Genomic DNA, 27869 nt, shown 5'->3' with positions numbered 1-27869 from the left:
TCAACAAAAAAAATGGTTTCCTTCATAATCTTAGAGGTATTTTACAGTAGTAACTTTTTTATATTCTAATTTGTTTTTCAATTAGAATCTTTAGGTTATTTTTTCTATGACTTTTTATTTTACGGTGACAGTTTATTTAGTGACAGTGGTTTTCTTTTCAATGTTCTGTCACTGTTTTGGCATGAATGGTAGAGGATAGAGTGGAAGAGTCAAGTAGAGCGTGATTTACATATAATCTGCATACTAAAGACAAAACATCACTCTTCCTGAACCTGACACCCACTCCAAAGTAGGGCTGGGCGCTATGGCCAAAAATGTTATCACGATAAAAAATTTCAAATTATTCGATATCTAGAATTATCAGATTTTGCTCCTGAGTGAAAGTTGAAGAAACCAGATGGTAAATTGTGGTTTTAAACTATTCTTTATAGTCAGAACATGACAAACACTTGATGCCAAAAAGTTGACCACTTAATACATCTGAGGTAAAACATTCAAAACAATTATGATAAAATGTTTTTCATCAAACATGAGTAAAATTAAGTAAAATCATTTTTCAGTCCCTTTTCCTCAACAAAATAAATATCTTAATAGAAAAATTAAGTGCTAATTTAAGTTTGTGATTCAAATGAATTAAATCAAACATTTATTCAACATTTGTTATATTGTTATTGCAAAAAATTATATTGTAATAACTTTCATTTTGTTTAAATGCCCAGCCCTACTCCGAAGCCTCTGGCTTGACTGCATAACTACCCCAAAGGGCTTCCAAGAGTTTACCTTGAAGTCCCAAACCTCAAGTCTTTCATGTGCGTTTCTCTCTGCTTTTGTTGTTTTAACACAAAACTGGACTGGGTAAAGTTAAGTTTTAAATGAGGTTATGGTGGTCTAGCAGAGGTTTGCAGGAACAAGCACTACCATCAGCTAATACATGTCAGCTAGCTAAAGTTAGGTTGTATGTGGAAAAACAACAGAAAATACTTCAAATACTAGTGTTTTATACTGTATGTCAGCCTATAACTAACAAGAAAATGCAGTGCAGAAATGCCAAACTAGGTTTGAGGTAATTAGAGACAGTGTCACCTTTACATTGTGCTGACAAGTTTATTTCTACACTGTAAAATGTTAGTGTGTATCGTTGTCACAACTTCAAAAGATTGTTGTTTAGTATCAGCATGAGCATTAGCAGTCAGTATTGTTTGGACTTTATTGTGTTGTTACTCTTGCTGCCAGGAGTAGAAAAGGTAGACAACAGCCAAATACTGAGGCAGATTTTGGCAGGCATAATCATGTGTCACTGGCAGGAACAACATATATCAGATGTGATGAAGACAAGATTGACCTGCTTCAGAGCCATGTTAAATTTTGAAAATAATTTATCAGATCAACGTAAAACTTAAACTCAACAGATACAAAATAAAACTCACCAAAACTGTCTTGGTTAGACTTTCCACTGTTCTAACAATCACCACCAACTCTGGTTTAGTGAAAAGAAACCCTTAATTCACAGAGTTAGATGAGAAAAGCAACAGCTGTTGAATCGCTCTTCTTAAAGCCAACAGCTTTACAGGGAGGGATTCACATGCACTAGAATGGACGCACAGCCGGACCGGTGACCAAAACAAGCTCAGATGACAACTCACCCCACTCTCCGTTCAGGACGCCATTACTCCAATATATCTTTACACAGCAAATGATTGTTTGCTGCTGTACAAAATCTTGAAAGATTATAGGTTTTAGTCTCAGGCTGGAACTTGTAACTTAATGTACCTTAGAGGGCCAAAACATACTCGTCAGCAAATACAGCACCATCCTACACAGTTTTGTTCACTTAAATAAGTGGAAACTATCTCTTTATCTCTTTGTTAGATTCCATCGGCTTCTCTCAGAGTGTTCATGAACCGACTCACTGTTTTAACCACACCCTCGACCTTGTTTTGGTGTATGGTATTGAAATTGAACATTTAGTGGTGTTCCCACAGAATCCCTCTTTATCCGACCACTGTTTGATAACTTTTGAGTTTGTATTGCTGAACTACTCGCCATTGGGCAAAAATTTCTATACAAGATGTCTGTCTGATAGTGCTATAGCTAAATTTAAGGATGCGATTCCATCAGCTCTAAATACATTATCTAGTCACAAAGTAACGGAGGACTCCTATGCTAATTTCAGTCCCTCCCAAATCGATCATCTTGTTGATAGTGCTGCAGGCTCGCTGCGAATGACACTCGACTCTGTTGCCCCTCTAAAAAAGAAAATACTAAAACAAAGACGGTTAGCTCCATGGTATAATACTGAAACTCGCAAATTAAAGCAAATATCACGGAAACTTGAGAGGAATTGGCGTTCCACCAAAGTGGAAAATTCTCGTTTAATTTGGCAAGATAGTCTTAAAACTTATAGGAAGGCCCTCCGTAATGCCAGAGCAGCGTACTACTCGTCATTAATAGAGGAAAATAGGAACAACCCCAGGTTTCTTTTCAGCACTGTAGCCAGGCTGACAGAGAGTCACAGCTCTATTGAGCCAAGTATTCCCATAGCTCTCAGTAGTTACGACTTCATGAGCTTCTTTAATGATAAAATTCTAGCTATTAGAGACAAAATTCACCAAGACCTGCCCTCAATTGGCACCGACTTATCTCTTAACTCAGGAACCTTTGAAACAGCTGTAGAACCAGATACATGTTTAGACTGTTTTGCTTCCCTCAATCTTTACCAACTAACTTCAATAATTTCTTCATCTAAACCATCAACCTGCCTCTTAGACCCCATCCCGACTAGGCTGCTTAAAGATGTTTTACCCTTAGTCAGCACCTCTATACTAGATATGATCAATCTATCTTTATCAACAGGCTATGTACCACAGTACTTTAAAGTAGCTGTAATTAAACCTCTTCTGAAAAAGCCCAAACTTGATCCGGATGTTTTATCAAACTATAGACCTATATCTAACCTTCCATTTCTCTCTAAGGTTCTGGAGAAAGCAGTTGCTAAACAGCTGTGTGACTTTCTACAGAGCAATAATTTATTTAAGGATTTTCAGTCAGGATTTAGAGCTCATCATAGCACAGAGACAGCACTGGTGAAAATTACTAATGACCTCCTTATTGCATCAGACAAAGGACTTGTCTCTGTACTGGTTTTATTAGATCTTAGTGCTGCATTTGATACCATTGACCATCAGATCCTATTGCAGAGACTGGAATATTTCATTGGCATTAAAGGAACCGCTCTAAGCTGGTTTAAGTCCTATTTATCAGATCGATTTCAGTTTGTACATGTTAACGATGAGTCCTCCATGCACGCCAAAGTTACTCATGGAGTTCCTCAAGGATCTGTCCTTGGACCAATCCTGTTCACTTTATATATGCTTCCTTTAGGCAATATTATCAGGAAACATTCCATAAGCTTTCATTGTTATGCAGATGATACTCAGTTATATCTATCGATCAAGCCAGATGAAACTCATCAGTTAGCTAAACTTCAAATGTGCCTTCAGGATGTTAAAACCTGGATGAGCTGTAATTTTCTTACGTTAAACTCAGATAAAACTGAAGTTATTGCTCTGGGGCCTAAGCACCTCCGTGACGCATTATCTAAAGATATAGTTTCCCTGGATGGCATCGCCTTGGCCTCCAGCACCACTGTGAGGAATCTTGGAGTTATCTTTGATCAGGACATGTCGTTTAAGTCCCACATTAAGCAAATTTCAAGGACCGCCTTTTTACACCTACGTAATATTGCGAAAATCAGGAACATCCTGTCTAAAAATGATGCAGAAAAACTAGTCCATGCATTTGTTACTTCTAGGCTGGATTACTGCAATTCCTTATTATCAGGCTGCTTGAAAAAGTCCATTAAGACTCTTCAGCTGATCCAGAATGCTGCAGCACGTGTTCTGACAGGAACCAGGAAAAGAGATCACATTTCTCCTGTTTTAGCTTCTTTGCATTGGCTTCCAGTAAAATCCAGAATAGAATTTAAAATCATTCTTCTTACCTACAAAGCTCTTAATGGTCAGGCACCATCTTATCTTAAAGAGCTCATAGTACCTTACTACCCCACCAGAGCACTGCGCTCCCAGAATGCAGGGTTACTTGTGGTTCCTAGAGTCTCCAAAAGTAGACTAGGAGCCAGAGCGTTCAGCTATCAAGCTCCTCTCCTGTGGAACCAGGTTCCAGTTTGGGTTCAGGAGGCAGACACCATCTCCACATTTAAGAGTAGGCTTAAGACTTTCCTCTTTGATAAAGCTTATAGTTAGGGCTGGCTCAGGTAGTCCTGAACCATCCCTTAGTTATGCTGCTATAGGCCTAGACTGCCGGGGGATTTCCCATGATGCACTGAGCTCCTCTCTCCTCTACTTTCTCTCCCTCTGTATGCAACCTTATCCCATTATTGCATGTTACTAACACAACTTCTCCTCTCTCCTCCTATCACTTCCTGCAGGTTTTCTGGCTCTGGAGCTGTGGAGTCTGGATCTGTGGCTGCGGGTCGCCTGCTGCCCCCGTGTTCCTGCTCGACACCCTCTGCTGCAACGACTATTTTGCTAGTCTTATTGTTATTATTGTTATTATAATCATTAACATTATGATGGTTACCATTAACACTATTATAAATATCTGTACCATTTTTCATTTAGTTTATAGCAACATTACCTTCGCTGTCTGTACCTCTGTGTGTATATTGTGTAGGCTGCCTCCCTCCCCTCTCTCTCTCCTTACATCCCTCTCTCTCTCTCTCTCTCTCTCTCTCTCTCTCTCTTTCACTCTCTTTCTCTCTCTCTCTCTTTCACTCTCTTTCTCTCTCTCTTTCTCTCTCTCTCTCTCTCTCTCACCCCAACCGGTCGAGGCAGATGGCCGCCCACCCTGAGCCATGGTTCTGCTCGAGGTTTCTGCCTCTTAAAAGGAAGTTTTTCCTTGCCTCTGTCGCCTAGTGCTTGCTCTTGGTGGGAACTGTTGGGCTTCTGTAAATATCATCACAGAGTACGGTCTAGACCTGCTCTTTTATGAAAAGCGCTGTGAGATAACTGTTGTTGTGATTTGGCGCTATATAAATAAAATTGAATTGAATTGAATTGGAACACAATGTTTTGGCTCTTCCATGCTTTTTGTCTCCACTTTTTGTGAGGTGCTCCAATCATCAAAGAAAATTTGTTTTTCTTCGTAAATTCCACATAGGTTTACTTTTCACATTTGGAGTAGCTACGAAAATGCTTTCTATAAGCTTCTGGCACTAGCTCATAGGCATGCAAAATATCAACTTTAAGAGTTTCATAGTCTGTGCTTTTATCCAAAGTTAGCAAAGAGTACACCTCTAGAGCACCCTGCAACAGAAATGTACCGTTGAGTTCTCTCTCATGTGTCCCAGTTTTTTAATGTTCCAGTTCATGCTGCCTTACCTGCTCCCTTTCCTTTGCCTTAAATCTAGTTCTAGTATCCTCAACTGCATCTTTAGCTCTAGCTCCCTCAACCCTGAAACTTTGTTTTCAGTAACTTCCTGCTCCTTCTGCCACAACTCACCCTGCTCTTCCTGATATCCCTCAGAGTATTCATCAGTGGGCAACTTTTCACACAGCACGCCCTTCTCAACTAAACCATTTATGATTTTTGTATGCAGTTCTTCTATATTTAAATTAAACATCAATTTGATCTGCTGAAGAGCGCGAAGATCTTTCTTCGTGCAACCTAGGAGTTGTTGAACGTGGTTACAAACTCAAACGCCATGATGGCAACACAAAAATGAATACTACTCTATGAGCGACAAGATAGTAGCATACACAGTGAAGTTCATCGACAACCACAGCATCCAGGAGAAGTTCCAGTCTGGCTTTAAACCACATCATAATACAGAAACAGCACTTTTAAGGGTTTTTAATGATCTCCTTTTAACGGTGGATTCAGGCAACTCTGCTGTTCTGGTGCTTCTAGACCTGACTACCGCCTTTGACACTGTGGATCACACAATCCTTTTATCTCACCTTGAACACTGTGTAGGTATCAAAGGTACTGTCTTGAAATGGTTTCAGTCATACCTGACTGATAGGAGCTTCTCTGTTCATTTAGCTGAACACTCTTCGTCAGCTGCTCCTCTCACCTGCAGTGTCCCTCAAGGCCCTATTCTGGGCCCCTCTTTTCACTGTATATGTTGCCACTAGGTTCCATTTTCCAGAAACATAACATCTCCTATCACTGTTTTGCTGATGATGTCCAAATCTACTTGACTATGAAATCCATAACCAAAGAGTCTGTGCAGCCATTGTTAGACTGCTTAAAGGAGGTAAAAACCTGGATGGAGTTAAACTTCCTCACTTTGAATGAAAATAAAACCGGTCATCACGTGTGGACGTTTAGACGTACTGAGTGACCCTCTTGGCACTTTGAGCCCCTTAGCCTCCCAAAATCGATCCTCTATTAAAAATCTTGGTGTTATTTTTGACTTCACTTTCAATAAGCAAATCAGTGCAGTCGTCAAGACCAGCTTGTATCATCCATGCTTTTATTACTGCTCGGCTAGATTATTGTATTTCATGGGTCTACATCAGAAATTTTTTAATTGCCTCCAGTTAGTCCAAAACGCAGCTACTCACCTTCTAACAAAAACAAAAAAGCGTGAACACATAACCCCTGTCTTGGCCTCCCTCCACTATCTACCTGTCCATTATAGGATAGATTTTAAGATTTCATTACTTGTTTTTAAGGCCTTAAATGGTCTGGCGCCACCTTATCTGGCTGATCTCTTATGCCACCATTCTCCAGTCAGAACACTGAGGTCAACAAATCAGCTGCTCTTGGATGTCCTGAGATCAAAGCTAAAAAATAAGGGCGATAGAGCCTTTGCAGTGGGTGCCCCCATCCTATGGAACAGCCTCCCTATGCATATTAAAGCTAAAAACGTCCCTAAAAATGTTCAAATCGCTGCTTAAGACGCACGTTTTTGCAGTAGCTTTTAACCTTCGTTAAACCAGGTTTCTGATGTTTTAAAGTGTTGTTGTTTTGTTTCCCTGTGATTCACTTTGGTTGTAGTAATTTTTACACTCCTTACTGTTCAGCACTTTGGTCTGTTGACTGTTGTTGTTTTTAAATGTGCTGTAGAAATAAAATTGACATTGACATTGATTAACCTCTTGGAAAAAGACACCAATGATCAGCTCTTTGGTTTTGCTGATGTTGAGCACCACAGCAACCTCAGCAAGATTTTCATGTCAGGGGCTGCAGTCGTGGGTGTACAGCGTGAATAGGAGGGGGCTGAGCACACAGCCCTGGGGTTCTCCGGTCGTAAGCAATAGAGTGTAGGAGGGGTGGCCACCAATCTCAACTATCTGGGATCTGTTTGTGAGGTCCAATATCCAGTTGCGTTGAGTGTGGTACACAAGCCCGTTATGAGGGAATGCTGAGCTGGAATCCACAAACAGCATTCTGATGTAGGTGTTTTTCTCAAGGTTTGCAAGGGCTGAGCTGAGAGCAGTGGAGATGGCATCCTCTGTGGATCTGTTGGTGCTGAAATAACACAGGACGTTACAAAGTATTTCCATGTGGTAGCGGCTTTAGATGCCTCGACGACAGCCAGGGCAATGGCGCTGTTAGAGGCTGATGGCAAGTACAACGCACTCAAAACTTTCCTGTTGAACCTCTTTGAGCTGTCGGAGCTGGAGAAGGCAGATCGCCTGCTGTCCCTGAGCAGCATTGGCGACGGCAATCCGTCTGAGTTAATGGAGAGGTTGCTAGCGGTGCTAGGCGCAGCGGATCCCTCGTTCCTCTTCGCCCACATATTCCTGCGGCAGCTTCCAGCCCCCGTGCGCACCGCACTGGCCAGCTCCCCCCTCCCTTTCTCCAGAGAATACCAGGCACTGGCTGTGGAGGCAGACAGGATTTTCCTTGCCAACTGGCAACAGTTTGTCCATGCACTGCTGCCCCCCCAGCGCACGTCTGCCCCGCTTCCACCCCCAGAGGACGATCCGGACACTGCAGCTGCTGTGATGGCCCGCCGACAGCGCGAGGACGGGTGGTGTTATTACCATTCCAGGTTCGGGGCCAAGGCCAAGCAGTGTTGCCAGCCTTGCAGTTTTGGAGCCCAGGGAAAAGCCAGGGCCAGCACTTATTAGCAGCTATGGGCGCTGGCCGTGACTGTAAGCTGTTATTCATCACGGACACCTTGTCCAGCCGGTGGCTGCTGGTTGATTTTGGGGCTCAGCACATCATGGCTGGCGGGCATGGCCCTCCGATGGACGCCGCCAATGGCACACCCATTCGTACCTATGGCACAAGGTATGTGGAAGTGTGTTTCAGCAGGCGGCGTTTCGGCTGGGACTTTGTTATGGCCGCCGTGTCTATGTCGCTCCTGGGGGCGGATTTTCTCTGCGCTTACAGTCTGTTGGTGGATGTTACAAACCGCCACCTGATTGACACCCGCTCTTTTGCTTCGTACCCCTGCATGCTGGGAGGGATGGGGGCGCTTGAACAGCGCCTCATGGACTCTGTGCTAAAGGGACATGCCGTTCCTGTTTGTATACTTGGACGACATCCTTGTGGCCAGTGCGTCCACAGACGACCACCTGACGCATCTCTGGCAGCTGCGCTGGAAGACGCTGCTCTGCTGGCGCACCCGTCTCTGACTGCCCCAGTCTTACTATAGACGCCTCTGATTATGCTGCAGGGGCTGTGTGTGAACAGTGGGTGGGCGGAGCCTGGCAGCCGCTGGCCTTTTTCAGCAGGAAGCTCCGAGAAAATACAGCGCCTTTGACAGGGAGCTCTTTTCCTCGCTACGTTTTGATCATGTGAACGTGGGCCTGGTGGGCTTATTTCCCCCCTCCCATGACATATCTTTGGTATTGTTGGTGTTTAGTCTCTGCTGATGTCTCCGCTTTGTAGCTGCAAGGAATATTTGTGTAAATGTGGTCCTGTGGTGTCCCACAAGTAAGACTAAAAGAGACATTCACCAAGGGACTGTACCTTTAAGGGAAAGGTGATGGTTAGAGCAGTTCCGGGATAACGTTGTGTGCTGGTTTTGATCTCGTACGCTGTACATTGTGATATTACATTGAAGTGGATAGTAAAGCTTACTCGACGCATCTCGGTCTCTATTCTCCTCACTAATTGCACACCACAGTCTAGTGTATTTGTTCGCCTGGTGGGGATGTGGACATGCTGGTGGAATTTAGGTAAAACAGTTTTAAGATCTGTGTGATTAAAATCACCAGCTACAATAAAAACACCATTAGGTCGTTTTGTCACGTGACTGCTGATGACCTTACACTGTAGTGTGCACCTAAAGGAATGTAAACAGCAACAACAAAAGCACTGGTAAATTCTCTGGGAAGTTAATATGGCCGACATCTCTACAATTAAAAATTGATGTAAACACATAGTCCTCTCTCTCCTTGTCTTACTGGACACGCACGCTTTCCTCTCTTCCTTGTTGAACATTTAGTCCGGCTGGTCTGGTTTTCTTCACAGGAGATACTGTGGCTGCTTATTGTCTCCAGTTCCGCTGCACTCAGTACGGTCTGCGCACTCTCTTTTCCGATGTTGATTAGCATACTTTTGTCATAAGTGATCATAATTAAATGTGTTACCATAATAAAAGAAGAATTTAAAAAGTATTATACACTTCACCAAAGGCAAGAATATACAACATGTTCACATCTCAGTGCGTCATTACCGACGCTTTCAGATAGCGTGACAAAGCATAATTATTGGAATATGAAACGCTATAGTTTGCTACGTCACAGCAACACAAAGGAGGCTAACCCTACATGGTAGTTTGTGCCTAAACCTACGTCAGCGACATTTCAGATGGTTCTGGTAAGGGTATGGGGCTTCAGGAGGCTGTCAACACCTTTAACACGAACGCAGCTGTGACTTCCAGTCTATACAAGACGCCCCAGAGAGTCTCATCCAGACGCGGGCGTCTCACACTGCAAATAACTACGCTTTGTCGTTGAGATGACAATAACGGTCAGGAATATACACTAATGGAATGTTTTCCAGCTTGTTTCCCCTGCAGAAGGGGCTGCCATTAGTGGGCTCACAGGACATCCCTATCTTTTGTACCATCTCTGGAGCCACTGTCAGGGACAACCCAAGTATTCAGTGTATAGCTGCTCCAAAAAGATGAGATTCCGCAGATTATATTTTGCTTACAGTAATGGTGACCCCGAATAGTTGAAGATTTAATGCTTCGATAGGCGGAGCCTGATTTGACTGCCAATCTCACGGTCGAATCTTTGCAGCGGCAGTATGAAACAAGGATCATGCCATTTTGGCTATATGGGGTGTGTTCAATGTCTGATTTTACATAGAACTACAGGTTTTCTCAGAATAAGTTAATATTTAGCGTATTATGATATCAATATCAACATATAATGCTGCAAATAAAAATGTGAAAAGAAAGAAGCTTTAAATAAATCTAAAATAAAAAAGTGTGTGAAAATCAGAAATTGTTACCCTAACCCTTAAGGCAGGGGGTGTCAGTGTGCATGTGTGGGAATAGAGTATGTGTGGTAGAACATGAGGAGAGAGAGCACCAGCTGCGCCGGTGTTGTGTTGCGTAGTGCTTGAACCTCGCGGGATGTTCAAATTATTCATCACCATTGATGAACAACACAAAGAATATTATATTGTTTTTAAGCAGTACTTGGAATAGACCTACGAGGAACAGCAAAGTGCGTGCAATTCTCGGTGAGTTGGCTGGTATGCACAACTACACAAGACTCTCTGCAGCTTCTCAAGATTAAAGCACACAACACGATTCGACACTCAGTCGACTATAGGCATCCTTGACAATTCTGATTCAACTATTATTATTTGTTTAATTATGAATTATATAAATTCTTAGTAGGGGACACTTGCAGCTAACAATATGCAGTCCACAAAAATATATGAAACAGGCCTAAGATACTATTGAATATGTTGGGTTCTTTACCAGCATAGAGTATATACAGCATTTGAAGTGTGAGATGTCTGAAGCCATCCATCCATCCATCCATCCATCTTCATCTGCTTATCCAGGGTCGGGTCGCGGGGGCAGCAGCTCCAGCAGGGGACCCCAAACTTCTCTTTCCCGAGCCACATTAACCAGTTCCAGGCCAGTGTGGGGATATAATCTCTCCACCTAGTCCTGGGTCTTCCCCGAGGCCTCCTCCCAGCTGGACGTGCCTGGAACACCTCCCTAGAGAGGCGTCCAGGAAGCATCTTTACCAGATGCCCAAACCACCTCAACTGGCTCCTTAAAAACGCAAAGGAGCAATGGATGGCCGAGCTTCTCACCCTATCTCTAAGGGAGACACCAGCCACCCGCCTGAGTACTCGGACACAGCTCTCGCTTTGGATGTACAGGGACTAGATAGCCCTGAGAAGGGCCCCCCTCACCCCATACTCCCGCAGCACCTCCCACAGTATCTCCCAGGGGACCCGGTCATACGCCTTCTTTGCCGCTGTGAAGTTCTTTAACTAACTCAGTGACTTCCACCAGGGAAATTGACGAGAAACCCCCATCAGTCTCCAGCTCTGCCTCTACTAGAGAGGGCATGTCAGTCAGATTTAGGAGTTCCTCTAAGTGTTCCTTCCACCGCCCAATTACCTCCCCTGTTGAGGTCAGCAGGGTCCCATCGTTACTGTACACAGCTTGGACGGTTCCCCCCTTCCCCCTCCTGAGATGGCGGACAGTTCTCCAGAAGCACTTTGGTGCCGACCGAAAGTCTTTCTCCATGTCTTCTCCGAACTTCCGAGACAACAAATCCCAGAAGGCCTCCTTCTTCAGCCGGACGGCTTCTATGACCACCGGTGTCCACCACGGTGTTCGAGGGTTACCACCCCTTGAGGCACCTAAGACCTTGAGACCACAGCCTCCCCCTGCAGCTTCAGCAATAGAGGCTTTGAACATTGCCCACTCATGTTCAATGTCCCCAACCTCCACTGGGATGCCAGAAAAGCTCCGCCGGAGGTTTGAGTTGAAGATCTCACAGACAGGGGCCTGATGCCTGAAGCCTTACCAGTAAATGTGCATTGCACTTGAACCCTCATTAGATATTTACTTTTTAGTTGTACTCCTCAGGGCATGAGATATCTCATGAGTGATCTTTCAATCTGATATACACCGTAGTGTCCAATTTAATGTAAAGAATCCCCTAGTGGACAATAAGAATGACTTAGAGTAATGGAAATCCCTCCCTATTTAACTATACGTGTTCTTATATAAAATTTTCAGGACATTAATTTGGAATGATAAAAACCCCAGGGTTAACTGAATTAAGATGCATATAGACAGAATGAATGGAGGGCTAGAGCTAGTATTATTTAGCCTTCAGTATCATGCATGTTTGGAAGGCTTGGAACAGGACATTTTGGTAAGAAATCCCCAGAAGGTTTGTGGTATTAACCCATTAAAAAGAAAATTATAAAAACCCACTGATTAAGGAGACAGAACCTCCGCAAAGCAGCTGGGTCAGACTCAGTCTCTACATCCACCCTGAAGCACTGTGCCGATCAGCTGCCAGCCTGCTTCAAATACTCCATCATCAAATACTCTATCATCATCCCCGTCTGAACCACAGGACTTAACGACACCTCAAATCCATCACAGAACTACTCCTAGACCCCCTGTAGTTGCACATATGCCAGGATTCTGTTTATGGATTCCAGCTCCACCTTCAACACCATAATCCGGGCTCTGCTGCAGGACAAGCTCTCTCAATCTGACACTGTGGAGTCCTTCCACACCATCATCTCCCAGGATCTCAACTGGGAGCCATACCAAGAAAGCTCAGCAGAGGATGTACTTCCTGCGGCAGCTGAAGAAGTTTGTTCTTCCAATGACAATGATGGGGCACTTCTACACCGCCATCATTGAGTCCATCCTCATCACCTCCATCACCATCTGGGACACTGCTGCCACTGCTAAGGACAAGGGCAGGCTGCAGCGTATTAAACTGACATGTTGCACATATTCTTTATTACTATTCTCTTAAATTTTTTATACCATGTCAATTAAATTTTTGCTTTGTATATATTTTGTATTATTGTAATGCACATGTCACCAAAGCAAATTCCTTTTATGTGTAAACCTTCTTGGCAATAATGATGATTCTGATTCAGTTCTCCTAATATTAATTATTTCAATCCCTTGTTAGTTTTAAGTTTAACAACTCACTGGACATCCCCTGTGAGATACCTATAGGTTTACGAAGAGTGGCAAGCCTTTGATATTTGGTAAGACTTGTGGATATTATGGGTCACCATGATAGGACACACCTGCCTTAAACTTGCACAGCACTTAATGTCTCACATTACATAGACTTTGTTACTATTGTTATATTATCTAGTATGCTATTATTATTGGTTTGTCTGTGTAATGTGCATGTGTATAGCTTTTGGGGGAAAAAACTTATTTAAGGTCATTTTTATTTATTTAATCTTTAAGTGTATGATACTCAAAAGATAGATTATGGGTAGACTGTCTCTTTTAATTGACCTGTAGAGGCTCAGCATTGCAATGCTTTGCTCTGTCTATCTCTACAATCTGCATTTCTCTCAGATATTTAATGAACACAAACACACAACTACTGCCATGCTGTTTGCTTTGTGCTAAGACATCAGCAGTCACCAGTAACCATGTATTGATCTGCATTCAAAGTGCACTTAGCAGGGAGTGCTGCAGGATTGGGGGGGGTTGAGGAAGATGAAAGGTAGGGATAAAACAGGAGGAGAGGAGGCAGAAAGATCTATAGAGAAGGGGGGAAACAAAAAGCCTGGATGTAATTTTACAGTTGCTATTACAAACTCAGCATTTTTGCAACAAAAAAAAAGGACATTTCTTTCTAGGGAGACAGAGGCAGTAGAGCTAAACATTATCAGCAGGAGCTGGTAAAGTCAGTGTTGATGTAGTGGTTGGGCTAATTTAAAAAATTTTTAAAAAAAGGGGTTATACACGGTATCTGCGCTTTACTGCGTAAGACTGTCCATTTCCAGCTAAACTGAGGCTTATTGTTGACCATTTTCTCTCTGATCGCCTGCCATTGAGCGGTCTTGTGCAAAGTTTTTGCATGCATGCCATGCGGCCAACACGCCGCGGTTCCTCGCGGGTCTATTTCAAATAGCCTACTATTTAAAAGGGATATAATATTCTTTGCGTGGTTCATCAATGGCGATAAATCATCCGAACGTCCAGTGAGGTTCCTAAAACTTATGAATACTGAAACTCTTTTGGCACCGATGTTTCACAATAAACACTTTGCAGCAACTCAAAGGGCATAAGCCCTCACTTTCCTAGTAGGCTTTTAGTTTGAAACAAATGTAGAAAGTGGTGAGTTTCATGAAGGTAGCTTCAGGGTGACCAAGGGGAAAAGAATAAGCAGTCAGAAAGAATTACTTAATGAGAACATGAGTTCTCAGAAAAACAAAGTGAGGGCACCCGAGTGGTTAGTATGATATAATGTTGTCTGTTGTCACTGAACTCATCATTAAAAATGAGCTGAGTGACACTTTTGTGTACACAGTGTAATTTCAAAATTTTAAAAAACTCAAACACATTCCAAAATGCATGCCATATGTCTTAACGCAGCCAAGATGATTGAAAAATGATACTGGAAAAGCCAAAAATAGCCAAATGTTGCACAAGGTTAAAGTGAGTACAGTGATGATACCTGCCCTGTCCACGCTATCTCCACTTTCAGCCTCACAACCCCTGGCCCCTGCATTTTCAGAGAAGACGTCTGTGAAGATACTCAGTCATCCAGGTTATAGATGTCCAGAGAAGGTCCATGAATTAATAAATCACAAAGTAATATATTTTTTTTTATTTGTTTTATTTTTTATTTGTACAAGTGAAAAACTATGGCTATAAACTTTTCCCCCCCAATACACTTAATTTTGAAATGTTTCCACTGCAGTGCACAACATGCATCAACGGGATCAAAAGTGAAGTCAATATGCTCAACATTTAGTAAAAGTGGAGTGGAATAAATACACAAAGTTATTTAAATACAAATAATATCATCATTCTAAATAAAACATAAAAAATAAGGCTACAAATCTACAAAGGCAGAATATAACCTGGACAGATCTATTTTCAGTCACAGAACAAAAGGTACACAAAATATAATAAATATAATTAAAATCTGGCTAAAAGTATTTCTAACATCCTATTTAGTTGAAAAATATTTTTATTGGTCCACTTGTCTGAGAATAAAATGATTTTACAGTTATTGCTAAGATATTTGGTGCATCTGCACTTCCCTCCCCTATTTTGAATTTACAACGCATTATATCAAAATGACAGAGATGTAAAACACAATAATCAGACATGGTACAATAACTTCAATGGCTAAAAAAGGCTTCCATATATCTGTGCACTGTAGTGGACGTCATGCATGAAAGGGCTAAAATAAAGGGCAACGGGACTTGGTTGCAGATCTCCCAAGACGCTTCATCAGTTCTGACTGACTGGCAGGGTGATGGATACCGTTTGTTAGTGTCCGAAAATGTTGTGGGGTCACAAAAAACATTGAGAGTCTTCCTCTGAGACCCCGACTGTCCTACCACCACACCACAGATCTCTACACCAAAGTGTTGGACAGCAGGGAGTTATGCAGTGTTTTACAGTGGAGGTGGGTGGCCTCCCCTAGATAAAGACCACCTACACTAACATCCTAAAAAATTAAACCACTTTTAAAATAGAACATTAACCTTTGGGGGGAAATAACAGGGATGATTTCATGTACTAAAAGCCACATATATATAATAAATCAATAAAATCCTGTATTCTTCTTCTCACAGATTCCAGATTAACAATGTGCATTGAAGCATTTTTCTAAATAAATCCTGGATGGTCATACAAAATTCCCTGTCTTTTGTCCCACTGTGGGACAAAAACACTCACATCGCAGAGATTTTTTGAGCATGTTAATCTTGGATTTCCTGTTCAGGTTATGTCTCTGTCCCCTCCCACCAGTAGTATACTGTAACTGTCCGGAGAAGTGTACTTGTCTGTATTCCATGTCATCACCGTATGACGCTGATGAAGGTTTTTGTGAAGAAGATAATCTTCAGTTTGCCTTGGATAGTAGCTTTTCCTGTCTGTGCTGCAACACTGTATTGCACTGTCTTGTTGAATGAGTGTTGCTATGCTACTGCCTTTTCTCTGTCTCTGCCAATAGCATTGACTGTGATGAAGATGTAGTGAGCGTCCACACGTTAGTCACTTGCACCTAATGAAGTATTAAGCAGAGTCTCTGGTGCCTTCCCTGGGTTCACCGCCTGTGAAGTGGCACCTCCCTGTCCTCTGAGCACTGCTCCACTACAGCGTTACGATTTTGCTGTGGTGGATAAAACCATTATTTTCCCTGACTTACTATCAGTGCCACTCTCCCAAAAACACTCTGTACCAAATAAGGCTGCCCCTGACTAAAAATGTTCCTAGTCAACTAACAGTTTTATGTTCAAGCATTAGTCGATTAGTCATCGCATGTTTATGATATTATCTTCATTATTTAAATATATATTTCTGGGGCATCAGAAAATGTTTTGAGTTCCAGGCTGAGAAAGAATGTTATCAGCAGCATTGTGAACACTGTGCTACACTACAGAGAAATACAAAACTGTAATAATGAGCCTTTAAAATATACATTTTACAAGCAGCACGCAGTGCTGTTACAGACAAGCAGTAATGATTCTGAATGTGTCCAACAACCAGCGAGGAGACTTGTTCATTTATTTCAACACAGCGTAACATCACACAAGTCTTGCTGTTCAAAACACTGGAATAAATCATTTCCAACTTCAGAAGAACAAGATGGATGATGCATAATGTTACTCATCTCGCTACAAACTCGCTCCTCTCCTGCTTGACACTTCTTCTGTCTCGCCTGAACCCACCGTCGTCCCCAAAGGCTGAGTCCTAGTCTCCAACACTCCCCCCGTACTAAGGGGCAACACTAGCACTGACAACTCTAATGTGGCAGCAGCACATCACATATTGACAAGACACAATATAGCAGACAGCAGACCCTTTCTGTACAAATTATTCATAACAAATACTGTAACAAGGAACAGGAAATCCTCTACAGCAAGCACAAGCAGACTGATGATGCACTACAATGAATCATACAAAATATTACAATCTCATCTGATCAGGACAAACGAGGCAACAAGACGTTAGCGGTGTGGTGATACTTAACGACAGACACAAATTAAGAGGGGTGATGCACTGTAAATCATTACCTTCCTCAAGTCTAAACCTGTCCCAAAAGACAGGAAATAACACACACTCAGTTTATCACCTGCAGCATCAATGTCCAATAAAGCACACAGAGTGCAAGCACACAGTCTTAAACTTCAGAAATCAGACCCATCCCATGGAACGAGCATCAAGGCAACTAACACCTCCACCCCTGCATCACTACTATCTACTTTTAAGTGTTAACACATTGCTGTCTTTTATAAATGGTAAAGGACACGGTGCCAATACACACGAAAATGACCCAAGAAATAAACATTTCACACTGCAGGATTTATAATGGACTTTTGTTCATTTTTGCACAATTGATTTACTTGAATAGATTCTCTTTCTCTTTCACAAATCCTGATCTTATTGCGGGTTCAGAATCATTTGCAAGGGAACTTTAAGTTGAACAGAAAGTGACTTAATTATACTGTGACAAATGTTGATAGTGACTGGTATGACAAAATGATCATGATATAATTTCAGACAAAAAGTATTCAAAACCTTATTATAGACTTTTGTCAAATATGTTGGGACTGCAGGAAAATATATAATCCCCTAATCTATAGAAATAATTTACTTGTATTGTGTCGCAACACTTTAGATTGCAGTGCCTTTATGCCCAGCTTCATCACTACTTTTCAACAACACAAGCTGAAGGTAAATTAACTGACAAAAACTATCAACAAACTTAAATAAATTAACTAACTACAACATTTAACTGCTACTGAAAAAATATATTTAAGAGGTATTGAAGATATTGGAATTTACTAGAAAACAAACCGGTTTAATACCATTTAGACATTTTTATTTCTCTACAGCCACTACTATGACTCGGCCTATGTGGTTCAATAATATACAGCTCATCAAGTGTGTTGTAAATCCAGTGCACCTCTTTCCTTTTACAGCAGTGGCTCTCTCGCCCCTCCGTAAATTACCAAACTTCCTATCAGCCAGGCTGTGGCTTGTTTATATCAGCTCCATCCAACATGACGGGGTTATAACTGCAGTAACTTGCTACACTGCATAAATTAGCCTAAACACAGCTAAACAAATGAAATTCTTACACACTGTTGGTTCAAGTAACTGCATCTCCCCCCAGAACACCATGGAAGACCCGATTCTTTTCTAGATTAATTGTTTAGTCAATAAAATGTAATAAAATAGTGAAACATGCCAGTCACTGAGCTCAAGTTGACACATTTAAATATGTTTTGTCTGATAATTATCTCATGTTGCAGGACATTTTGTTTTTTAAAAATGACTCAAATTATTGATTATCAAAATTGCTGCCTTTTAACTTTCTGATGATCAACAAATCAATTAATTGATAAAAATAGTTTCAGCTGTGATGCTTTTGTTATTTGTTGCTTTAGGAAAACTTAGTAAATTAATATTAATCACAAAAATCCTGTTTTTTTAACTGCTATTAACTCATTTCTGTACCATAATAATAATAATTAGAATAATTGCCCTTTATGTCATTTTTTTTTTTTATCAAAACAACCTTATCAGCATGCCTACCATTCAACTGGACCCTTCAGTCAGTGCAGGAATTAGGCTTGATGACACACTATGCCAACAGAGCAGATCATCACACTGCAAGCCACGACTCAGAGGCTACCACATGCTGAGATGGAGACTGGTGGCTTGTTGTGAGCCAATCTCTGCAGTTACCACCAAATTCCCCTGCAGTGGCTCTGTCGACACCTCAAAGTCATGTAATAAAACCCAGAGATTAATTCAAAGGATGTGTTTATGAAAAAGACTGTTTATCTGGGTCTGGTTCCTGGAAGCAGCAGACATCCTTCTCTAGCTTTACGTCAACACCTTCCTGGCAGAATACCAAGAAGCACGAAGGCTAGGCTAGATATTTAAACCCTCCATTCTCAGCTGTACAAAGTACAAAATCTTTGTAGCCATTATATATGTAAATGTGAAATTTCTATGGAGAAAATTGTATATTGACATTTATGTGTGACTTTTATTCAGGTGATTATTGCCACAAACATTTGACATAATGTGGGTTTGTAACGCGTGCTGCTGTCATATGAACGCTCATGGCTGGACTGGGAAACCCTGGCTTGACTTACAGACCTGATAACAAGTGCACTGTGACTGCTCAGCCTGATGCCGGTTGTTAGGGTCAATTAAAGCCTGGTAACAAAACAAAACCGTCCGTGGGTGTGTTGAACTTGCTTTGTAGTACAGGTTGATTAGAGGATGGGACTGAACCAATACAGCAAAGGTTGGGGGGAGGGGGGGGATCCTATGAAGCTCTGTAGAGATGAGGGGAACTGCAGAGTTGCTGAAAATTCTCTGTGGGTTTTGCCACTATGAGCAACTCTATTCACATTACAGTTATTCAACTCATTGTTAGTATAAAAAGATTGATTGGTGCAGATTTAATATGCAGCTTGTCTAAATATGTTAGAGCCTGAAATTCAAAAATTTCCTTCCAATGGAATAGTTTCATTTTGTTCCAAGTATTTTCTAGAATTAACTCATTGCAGTAACCTTCCTTTGCTGACAAGATACTGACACTGACCATTTCAAAAACAAGGGAAACTGCACTGGCAACACTAGCATCATCTCAGCCCTGGCAGGAAAAGGCTACAACTAAGGCTGTTTACGTATATTACACGTTCACTTACATACATATTCATGGCTTTTTAAGACATTCCTTGCACGTGCAGTGAATTCACGTGTGGCTTTTATGAAGCAGCTCCGCTCCTGTCCAATAGCAGCTGGTTTTACTTCATTATGTAGCAAACACTAAATGCCCACACAGACGCAGGGCGCCGTGGCATCGCTTCAGTGTAGAAGGTAAGTGAAGTGAAGTGAAGTGAAGCAGATGCAGCAGGCTGCACCGCACTGCGCCCCGCTTCCACCCAACACCAGCGACCAGTGCTGCTCAACTCCTCTTTCTGAGGCAGTGACCGCTACAACAGGCACCTTCCTCCACCTCTCCTCTTCCCCGCCTGTCATGTTTTCACACCTCTACCGTCCTTTCGGTCCTGTCAGCAAGATGCGCTCACTGACCAGAGACCAGTATCTAGAGGAGCTGTCATCCTTAATGCGGTAAACTCCCTGCCCACGCCACACACACACACACACACACACACACACACAGCCGAGCAGAAAGACGCAGTGACACCCAGCCCAGCGCCGACACTCGGCTTCAGAGCAACAAAAAAAAACACTTACAGTTCGCAGGAACTGGATCTCATCCTCGCCTTCTCCTCCTTCAGCCATGGCTAGCCTTCACGCGGAGATGCTCGCGCTGTATCTGCGTGTGCAGTCAGACTGGGTGTGCGTGCGGCGATGTGCGCGTGTTTGAGACGAGCAAGGCCAACGCACGGTGGTACTCGTCTCTCATTGGATGGCGCGCGCTCACCGAGGGAGGAGCCGCACAGGTGTGAGCGAGTGTCTGCGCGCGAGAGCAGTTTGTTGGTTCGGTTTGCCCCCTCTCTGGGCCGCAGGGGAACGGAAGCTCATTCCCGCCATGAACGTTTTACAAGTAAATTATACCATTCATTCCAAAAGGAGTCCATACTCCTACCGAGACCTCTGAAACTTGCATCTGGGGTTTTTAATATAATATTTATTTCTTTTTTCCGACATGGAGGTGTAAATGCTAAATCATCAAAGTGGAATCCATTGCGCTGGATGTGAAATTTCCGCAATGTGTTCATTTTTAATTGTAGAATGGCAACTTCCTCCCGCTGGCTAATAGCCTTCCAGTGTGTCTTTAATGGTAGCAATTGTCCTGTTAGTAAATAAAAACGGTAGAAAAAGAATATATCATTATTTGTTTCATCAATCACAATTACATTTATACTATTTTTAAATAATTAAATGTAATCTTCATATAAAGAACTTCAACACCTCTCAGACAAATCACTTTTATCATTTGTAAAATACTTTTCTATACATGAAAAACGTTCCTTTATACTTAGCACTTATATAGGCTACTTACTAATTTTAAAAAAGATTCTAACATGTTTAAAAGGATTCTCCAATAATTTACTATTGTACCTCCATAATGTTGGAGACTCACAAGAGACACATTAAAAAGAAAGAGAACACTGTGTCCTACACTCCCCATTAATGTAGCTTTTTTTAGGCCCCAGCTGTCTGGTTAATGCCCACATTCAAACTCCATGGCCCCAAGTTGTGACACAAATGTATAACAGAAATCATGTAGTATTAAAGCCCACGCCGAGCTAACCCCAGATGACATTTGTAGTTTTTTTCCCCCATGACCACTTTCTTTAAGGCTGATCAGAGGTGTAAACTCAGAGAAACAAAGAGAAAATATGTTGAAATGATATATTTAACAAAATTGCACTGTTCTTTCGCTCCTGTTTTACAGTGTTTGCAATGCCACCATCATTTATCCACACTTTCTTTTTTTACTGCAAGTAAAATGGATTACAAAACAAAGTCTCATACAATCAAAGATCAGCCACTGCAGCACATCAGGGCTTTTAAGACACATGTGAAATGCATTTCAGTTTTAACCTGGTTGATTGCTGTCATTCTGTCCCATGTGAAGACTTTCCAGGACCTTGGAATAAGTACATATGTTGAATAGTACACACAATAAAACACTGATAATACACAGTAAAATGTCAACAAGACGTCGACACTGAGAACATAAAATGCTGATAACACAGATGTTACAAAGGGTTTACCCAGTTTACCACTTTAATCATTTGAGGATGAGACTTTAATAACACTGGTTATTTCACTTAAGTCTTTACAACCAAGCATAGAGCACTGTTCACTGTAACCCTTTCTTTGGTTGTAAATTATTATTTGTCGCTTATGACAGCCATGCACCTGCAGCAAATAGCTGTTTGGTTTGTTATTAAAAAGTTACATTCAAGTGACAGCTGTACATAATTTTAATCAAAACTTTGACTTTATAAATGATTTTCAAGGTGACTTAAATAATCAACATTAGTAAGCTAAAAAATGTGTTAGCTATTAAGCTAGTACACTCCAGCCTACATGCAAATGTTGATAATGCTAAAACCTTTACACAACAAGAAAATACAATTTGTATGGATCTAAACTTTTACTTTCACATACGAATCTAAACTGTATGTTGTTTATAATGTCCTAAATTCCCCATGTGTCCAAGGTTTACTGCATGGTTGTAGTGTAATTAGTTTGGTTTTATACATGTGGCTATTGTTGAGGTAATGTTGTAGTATTTACTGTGCTGTACCTCCATACTTTTTGAGGCGAATGAACAGGTCCGTACCACCAAGTATAAAAATGTAACTGAAAACTGTCACATATCGAAATTTGGCACTGAACATACAAACAGATTTTAAGTGCTTTTTACTAATTGTCTGATCAGATTTCCTGACTTTAATCACAATCACAATCTGGCAGCGGGGGGGGGGAAGCAGCAAGCCTGGTTCTTTCCAAAGTACAAAAATACATTTACAAAGAGCTCACTAACAAAATCACAAGCAGGTGCAGTGCTTGTTCATGGAGTCTAGTTGTCACAGTGAGGTTGCCAAACCGAGGTTCAAAAATGCTATAGGCAGAGATGTTACACACGAGTACAGGTCAGATGGATAAACTGTTGTTCGTTCACATTTCTGTTTGTGCACTTATTTAGAGAAGGAGATACTCGGTTAATCGGTGAGCTTTAGCACCTTTGTTAGGTGTGTTTTTGAACTTTGGCCCAGCCAGACAAACTGTTTTCCTCTGCTTTCAGGCTTTATGCTAAGTTAGCTCAATTACATCCTGACTCCAGCTCTGTACTTTACACACAGAAATGAGACTGATATTAATCTCCTCATTATACTCAGAAAGAAGCAAATCAGCACATTTTCCTAAAGGCTGAACTATCCCTTTAAGGTAACAGAAATACTTACATTAGAAGTTTACTTCATTTTAGTAAAAGGAAAACATCTTTTTAAATGTTTCTAGAATCAGCAAATCAAGGTGTCACCAAAAGTCAGTCATTATGTTGGCACAGATATTGACTGACTTTGAAAGATACCCAGCTCAGAGATGAGTATACAAATAAACACATAACCATTTTAGCTTGATCATGCAGCGCCACTGAAGACACATGTGACTGTGATATAACACCATTTAGTTTTCACTTTGTGTGTAAGAATCACTCCATCAATAAACAGCGAATACATTTAACAGACAACATAATCCTTAAACACAATGTATTTGTGTGTGCGTAGTGTTTAACTGTAGTGAGATGGTCAAAGACCCTTTCTTAACAATGTACAGTAAAACGTTAAGGCTTATACTACGAGATATCAGTGAATCCCTGTGTAAGCAGCCACAGTAAGAACCTGTGTGAGCTATAGAAGAAAGGTTGGACTGTAAATTCTGGGCTGGTGGTGCCCTGCTCTGACCCCTCTGTGTCCCAGTTTACTGCTGGAGCGGTCACACTCTAAGCTTCACTGTCATAACCCAGTACAGGAGCCAGCCATCTCTGTATCTCCTCCACACTCATCCCTTTCCTCCTGGAATAGTCATCCACCTGAAGACAAGAAGAGCAGAAAAAATATGAGTTTAGCCTGATTTTGTGTCGGAGTCCAGTCTATAACATATCCTCTATCAAATCTCTGTATGGATCCTTCCTGTTTTGTATTATTCTCCCGTGTTGCTTTCAGAAACAGCTTTCCATGCAAAAAAAATGCCTGGTGAAGTTATTTGTCTGTGTTACTTTATTCTTTCACCAAATCTTCTGCAACTGCGGACTGCAACTGCGGAGTAGACCATCTGCTTCATGTTTACACCGGCACGGGCATGCCCAGTGTACATGAACGGCCACTAGATGCTTGTTTTCAGTCCTTTTAATATAGACTGAGATCAACTCTAATATGCAGCTAAAGCGCTGCTGTGGACAGAGAAGATTTGTATTCATTATAAAACGGTTTTAAAAAACCTAGTAGTGTGGATGTAGCCTCACATTACCCCACTTCTCTCTTTAGTCCTCTCATGTAAACCCTCCCGTTTTCACCAGGATTCTCCCGTATTTTTCCGTTCTCACCCGGGTATCCTCCCAATAAATGTTTCCCCGTAAATCTCCCGTATTTTTAACCTTTATGAAATCAAATAAAAACCTGCTGGCCGTATTTAAAGTGTTTGCTACTCTCTCCTCTGGTAAAGCCGGTGGCAGTAGGCCTATGTAAAAGATGTAGACTGTGCTTCTTGCACAAGGATTCAATAAATGAAAACAACCCACTGAATTAATATTAGGCTTACAATAGTGGTAAACCAAATTAAATTCTAATGAATATAGTAACTATAAGTAATATTAACAACATAATGTGGAATTAACATTGTACTTTCATTTATTTAAATTTCCTTTATTTTCAAATCTCATTGAAGACAGTTTTGACTCCTCTCTGTAACCCTTCTCCCTCTCTCTTTTCCTCTCTCTCCCCTAAAGCCCACAGAACCTGCCTCAGCTTTCCAGAACAAAAAGCAGCTACTTCAGAGTTTATCGTCGACTCAGGATGCCTGTGCTCCTTTATCTCCTAAATACTTTGGCTAAAGCCTTTTTTGTTGCAGTTTTTATAGTTGAAGTAAACTTATAAAGATGCTGCTTGTCTTTTTTGTGGTTTATTCCACAGGAAAGCTACATTTGTTAAGCAGTAACCAGGCAAAGGCTGCTATAGTTTAAGTCTCTAAGACAAAGTGGAATTTGTTTCCTGACAATAAAATAGTTGTCATTTCTGGATACTTTATCATCTGTTAATTTTAACACTTAATATATTGTTTTTAGGACTAATTAAATAAATATAAGATATACTGTATAATGTTACATGATAAACAATAGGCTTCAAATAGACCCAGTGATCGGTGATCGGTATAACCGACCCTGACTCAAGTGAAATCACTTCAGGACTAGGAGATCGACCATCAACAGACCATCGCTGATGGCTGACGGACATCACAATGTTGAGCGGGAATCTTGAGTTAACCCACTATAGCACCCAGTGAAAGCATGTTTTTTTGTTTAATTTCCACAGAAATTATTATTAGATCTATTTTTAAATCTACCTGCTTTGCACCTGCCTCAGTAACTCAGGGGTCAGGTCACTTTTCAGGGACCTGATGTTGAACTTGTCATGACCATATTTGCCTTCCATCTGCTCTCGTAACAAATGGAATAGTTACTAGTAACTAAAAATGAAGTACTAGTATCTATTCAATTGTTAGTAGTAAAACAGTAATATTTACTAGTGAATTTTAAATAAAGACTAGTATGTTTTAAGGAATAAATGGTTAAACGGCTTGTCATAGGGAAAGTGTTTATTTCTCAGAGAGTGGGGTTTGGTCCTGACGAAGGGGTGCAGCTCTGACTCTGCCTTTTGTCTTACACACTGGCAGCAGAGTCTCTCCTCTTCTCCTCTGCCGACCCTTCTCTATAGCTAGGTAGCGCTCGCTGGGTCTGTACACAGTCGAGACGTCTCCGCAGGTGTGCATAGAGTCAGCTCTTTCCTCCGTCGAGCGTGTCTCCACAGATCCAAACATTTCCCATGGTCTTATAATGATTCATTTTCCCCTCAGAAACAGAAAAACTATCCTGGTTGTAGTAGGGGGGGTTCTGATGGTGCTCTATAAATAGTACACATGTAGACAGCACAAAGCATCTCTTTGTTCACTTTTAGCCAAATATAGGATTCTATTTTTTGGATCATTTCAACTGAATGAGTCAGTTCTGATGTACACCATATACTCATGGCTCCTGAGTTGTTTCCCTGGGTGTTTGTGAGATTTTTTGTTGATGGGATAGTGATCAGTGGAAACATCTTCTCTGCACCATGTCTCAACGATGTCTTTATACTCTATTGAAATCAGCAGGTGTAGGCGAGTTTGGCTGGGCGAGGTCTGGGTCTGAGGGGTGTCTGTGGGTACAAAGGATCGTGTCCCTCTCTTGTAGCTCCTCTCTCAGCGTAGACAACACAGTTCCACAGTTGTGTCTGACCTTCTAAAGTCCTTCACCTCCTCACTGAGGTAATCCCGTGGTCTTCTCTGACTTGCTGCATATTGCTGATTATTTCTCAGTTGTGAGTTGACATGTCCTGTTCTCTCTTGATTGGTCAGTTGCTAGGAAGTCACTGGTGGTAGCAGAATTAGGCTGCTGTTGGTCCAGCTGCTCCCTGAGCTAAACCAGCTCCAGAGTGGTCTGGCAGGATAAGGTCAGTGTCGGTATCTACAGGCTGTGGGTCTGGAGCAGGGGTAGAACAGGGGGGTTTGGCTCCCAGGGTTGCTGGGGTGTTTCTGAGAGTCTCTTTCTCCTTCTCAGCCTCATGACAACAATGTCTCGCTCAAACTGTCCCAGGTCACCTAGTATCATGGCGGTTCTGTTTATTATTATTGTGGTGGTGGTAAGTCTTTTTCCTTGAGTACACCCAACTGCTGTTTAGCTAGTGTTATCTTGTTTTATCATTTTTAATGCTTACTGATTTCAGTGTCCAGTAGCTAGCAGTTACTTGCTTTGCGCCTCAGTCAGTTTGTTTCATGTCTTAATCTCTCCCTCTGTCTCTGAAGTCCTCTTCTAATTGTGGTCATTCCTTTTTACAATTTTCTCATAACATTTCAACGTTGATCAAATTTAGACAGAAATCAACAAATTTATTTAGGAGCTTTCATTAAGCATGTTTTACATCAGCAGAGCACCGCTAAGAGCACCTTCTTCTCCTACAAAAATACTGTTTTCATTCCCTTTATTTTTCAGTCTCTATTGCTTTGCCGTTTTTCATCATTTACTGCGCAGATATCCAAAGTGAAACGTGCAACTGTCTCAGGGTTTCATTGCGCTATACAATGTGCAACCAAGTTATGTGTGGGAAGTTGAGTGTAGTTCCAAACACCCAAAAAAGTTATCTATTCTAATTATAATGTACACCTAAACTGACATTGATTTTCTTCAACTGGCCTTCTTTTAGGTGGCTAATAAAATGTATAGCTACTGACCCTGTCCACAGCAGTGCATTGTGTATCTTCTCCAAACTGAAAGCCATCTACTGCAGATAATACACTGACTATGGATAAGTAGCTCATACAGGCCCACTTCAAAAATCCCCAATTAGCCCTTTAACATTATAATATTGTCTTTCTGGTGTTTACTGCATTTTATTTATTTTTGTCTTGTCCAGAGGCCTCTAAATAAAGTGGAAGAGATCTGTTGTGTCGCAGGTATTTTATCTGTGTTAATCTAATTTGCTGAAGGACACACATCTAGAACACCCAATGTGATATTATAGTATTTGTGATTTCCGACACTAATGGGATATCTCATTAACATGAACATTCACAACACTTTCTTGAGTTATTTATAGCAGTTTAAATGTGGATGGTTAACTAACCTGCTCCTTGGTGATCTTTCCCACAGCGAAGTATGAAGCCTGAGGGTGGGAGAAGTAAAGTCCAGACACTGAGGCAGCAGGCGTCATGGCCAGAGACTCCGTCAGACAAATACCTACACACACACACACACACACACACACACAGACAAAAATACACACATGTAGATATTTCATATGCATACAATCACGAAAACAAACCCTCAAATGATAACAAACACACGCACAAAATCTGCAGCAAAATGAGACAAAAGCTCAGGGTTTCATTTTCACACTTAGAAAATCTGAAT

General features: G+C 41.4%; 2 protein-coding genes across 2 annotated transcripts in view; both read right to left on the bottom strand.

Moving 5' to 3' along the window:
* ryr2a (ryanodine receptor 2a (cardiac)) overlaps positions 1–20607 on the bottom strand; it is a 208275-nt gene extending 187668 nt beyond the window's left edge. The window contains exon 1 of the mRNA XM_038735834.1: positions 20423–20607. Within this exon, the coding sequence (XP_038591762.1) occupies positions 20423–20470 (48 nt within the window). The 5' untranslated portion in view covers positions 20471–20607. The remainder of the gene's footprint in view (positions 1–20422) is intronic.
* Positions 20608–21533: 926 nt separating this feature from the next.
* mtr (5-methyltetrahydrofolate-homocysteine methyltransferase) overlaps positions 21534–27869 on the bottom strand; it is a 38452-nt gene continuing 32116 nt past the window's right edge. The window contains exons 32-33 of the mRNA XM_038735831.1: positions 27583–27695; positions 21534–23741 (exon numbers count right to left, since the gene is read on the bottom strand). Of these exons, the coding sequence (XP_038591759.1) occupies positions 23652–23741; positions 27583–27695 (203 nt within the window). The 3' untranslated portion in view covers positions 21534–23651. The remainder of the gene's footprint in view (positions 23742–27582; positions 27696–27869) is intronic.

Source organism: Micropterus salmoides, unplaced genomic scaffold, assembly GCF_014851395.1.
Source record: "Micropterus salmoides isolate LMB-PRFRI ecotype aquatic unplaced genomic scaffold, ASM1485139v1 Ms_hic_scaffold_21, whole genome shotgun sequence".
Classification (NCBI taxonomy): domain Eukaryota; kingdom Metazoa; phylum Chordata; class Actinopteri; order Centrarchiformes; family Centrarchidae; genus Micropterus; species Micropterus salmoides.
This window is presented reverse-complemented; position numbering and strand designations above follow the sequence as displayed.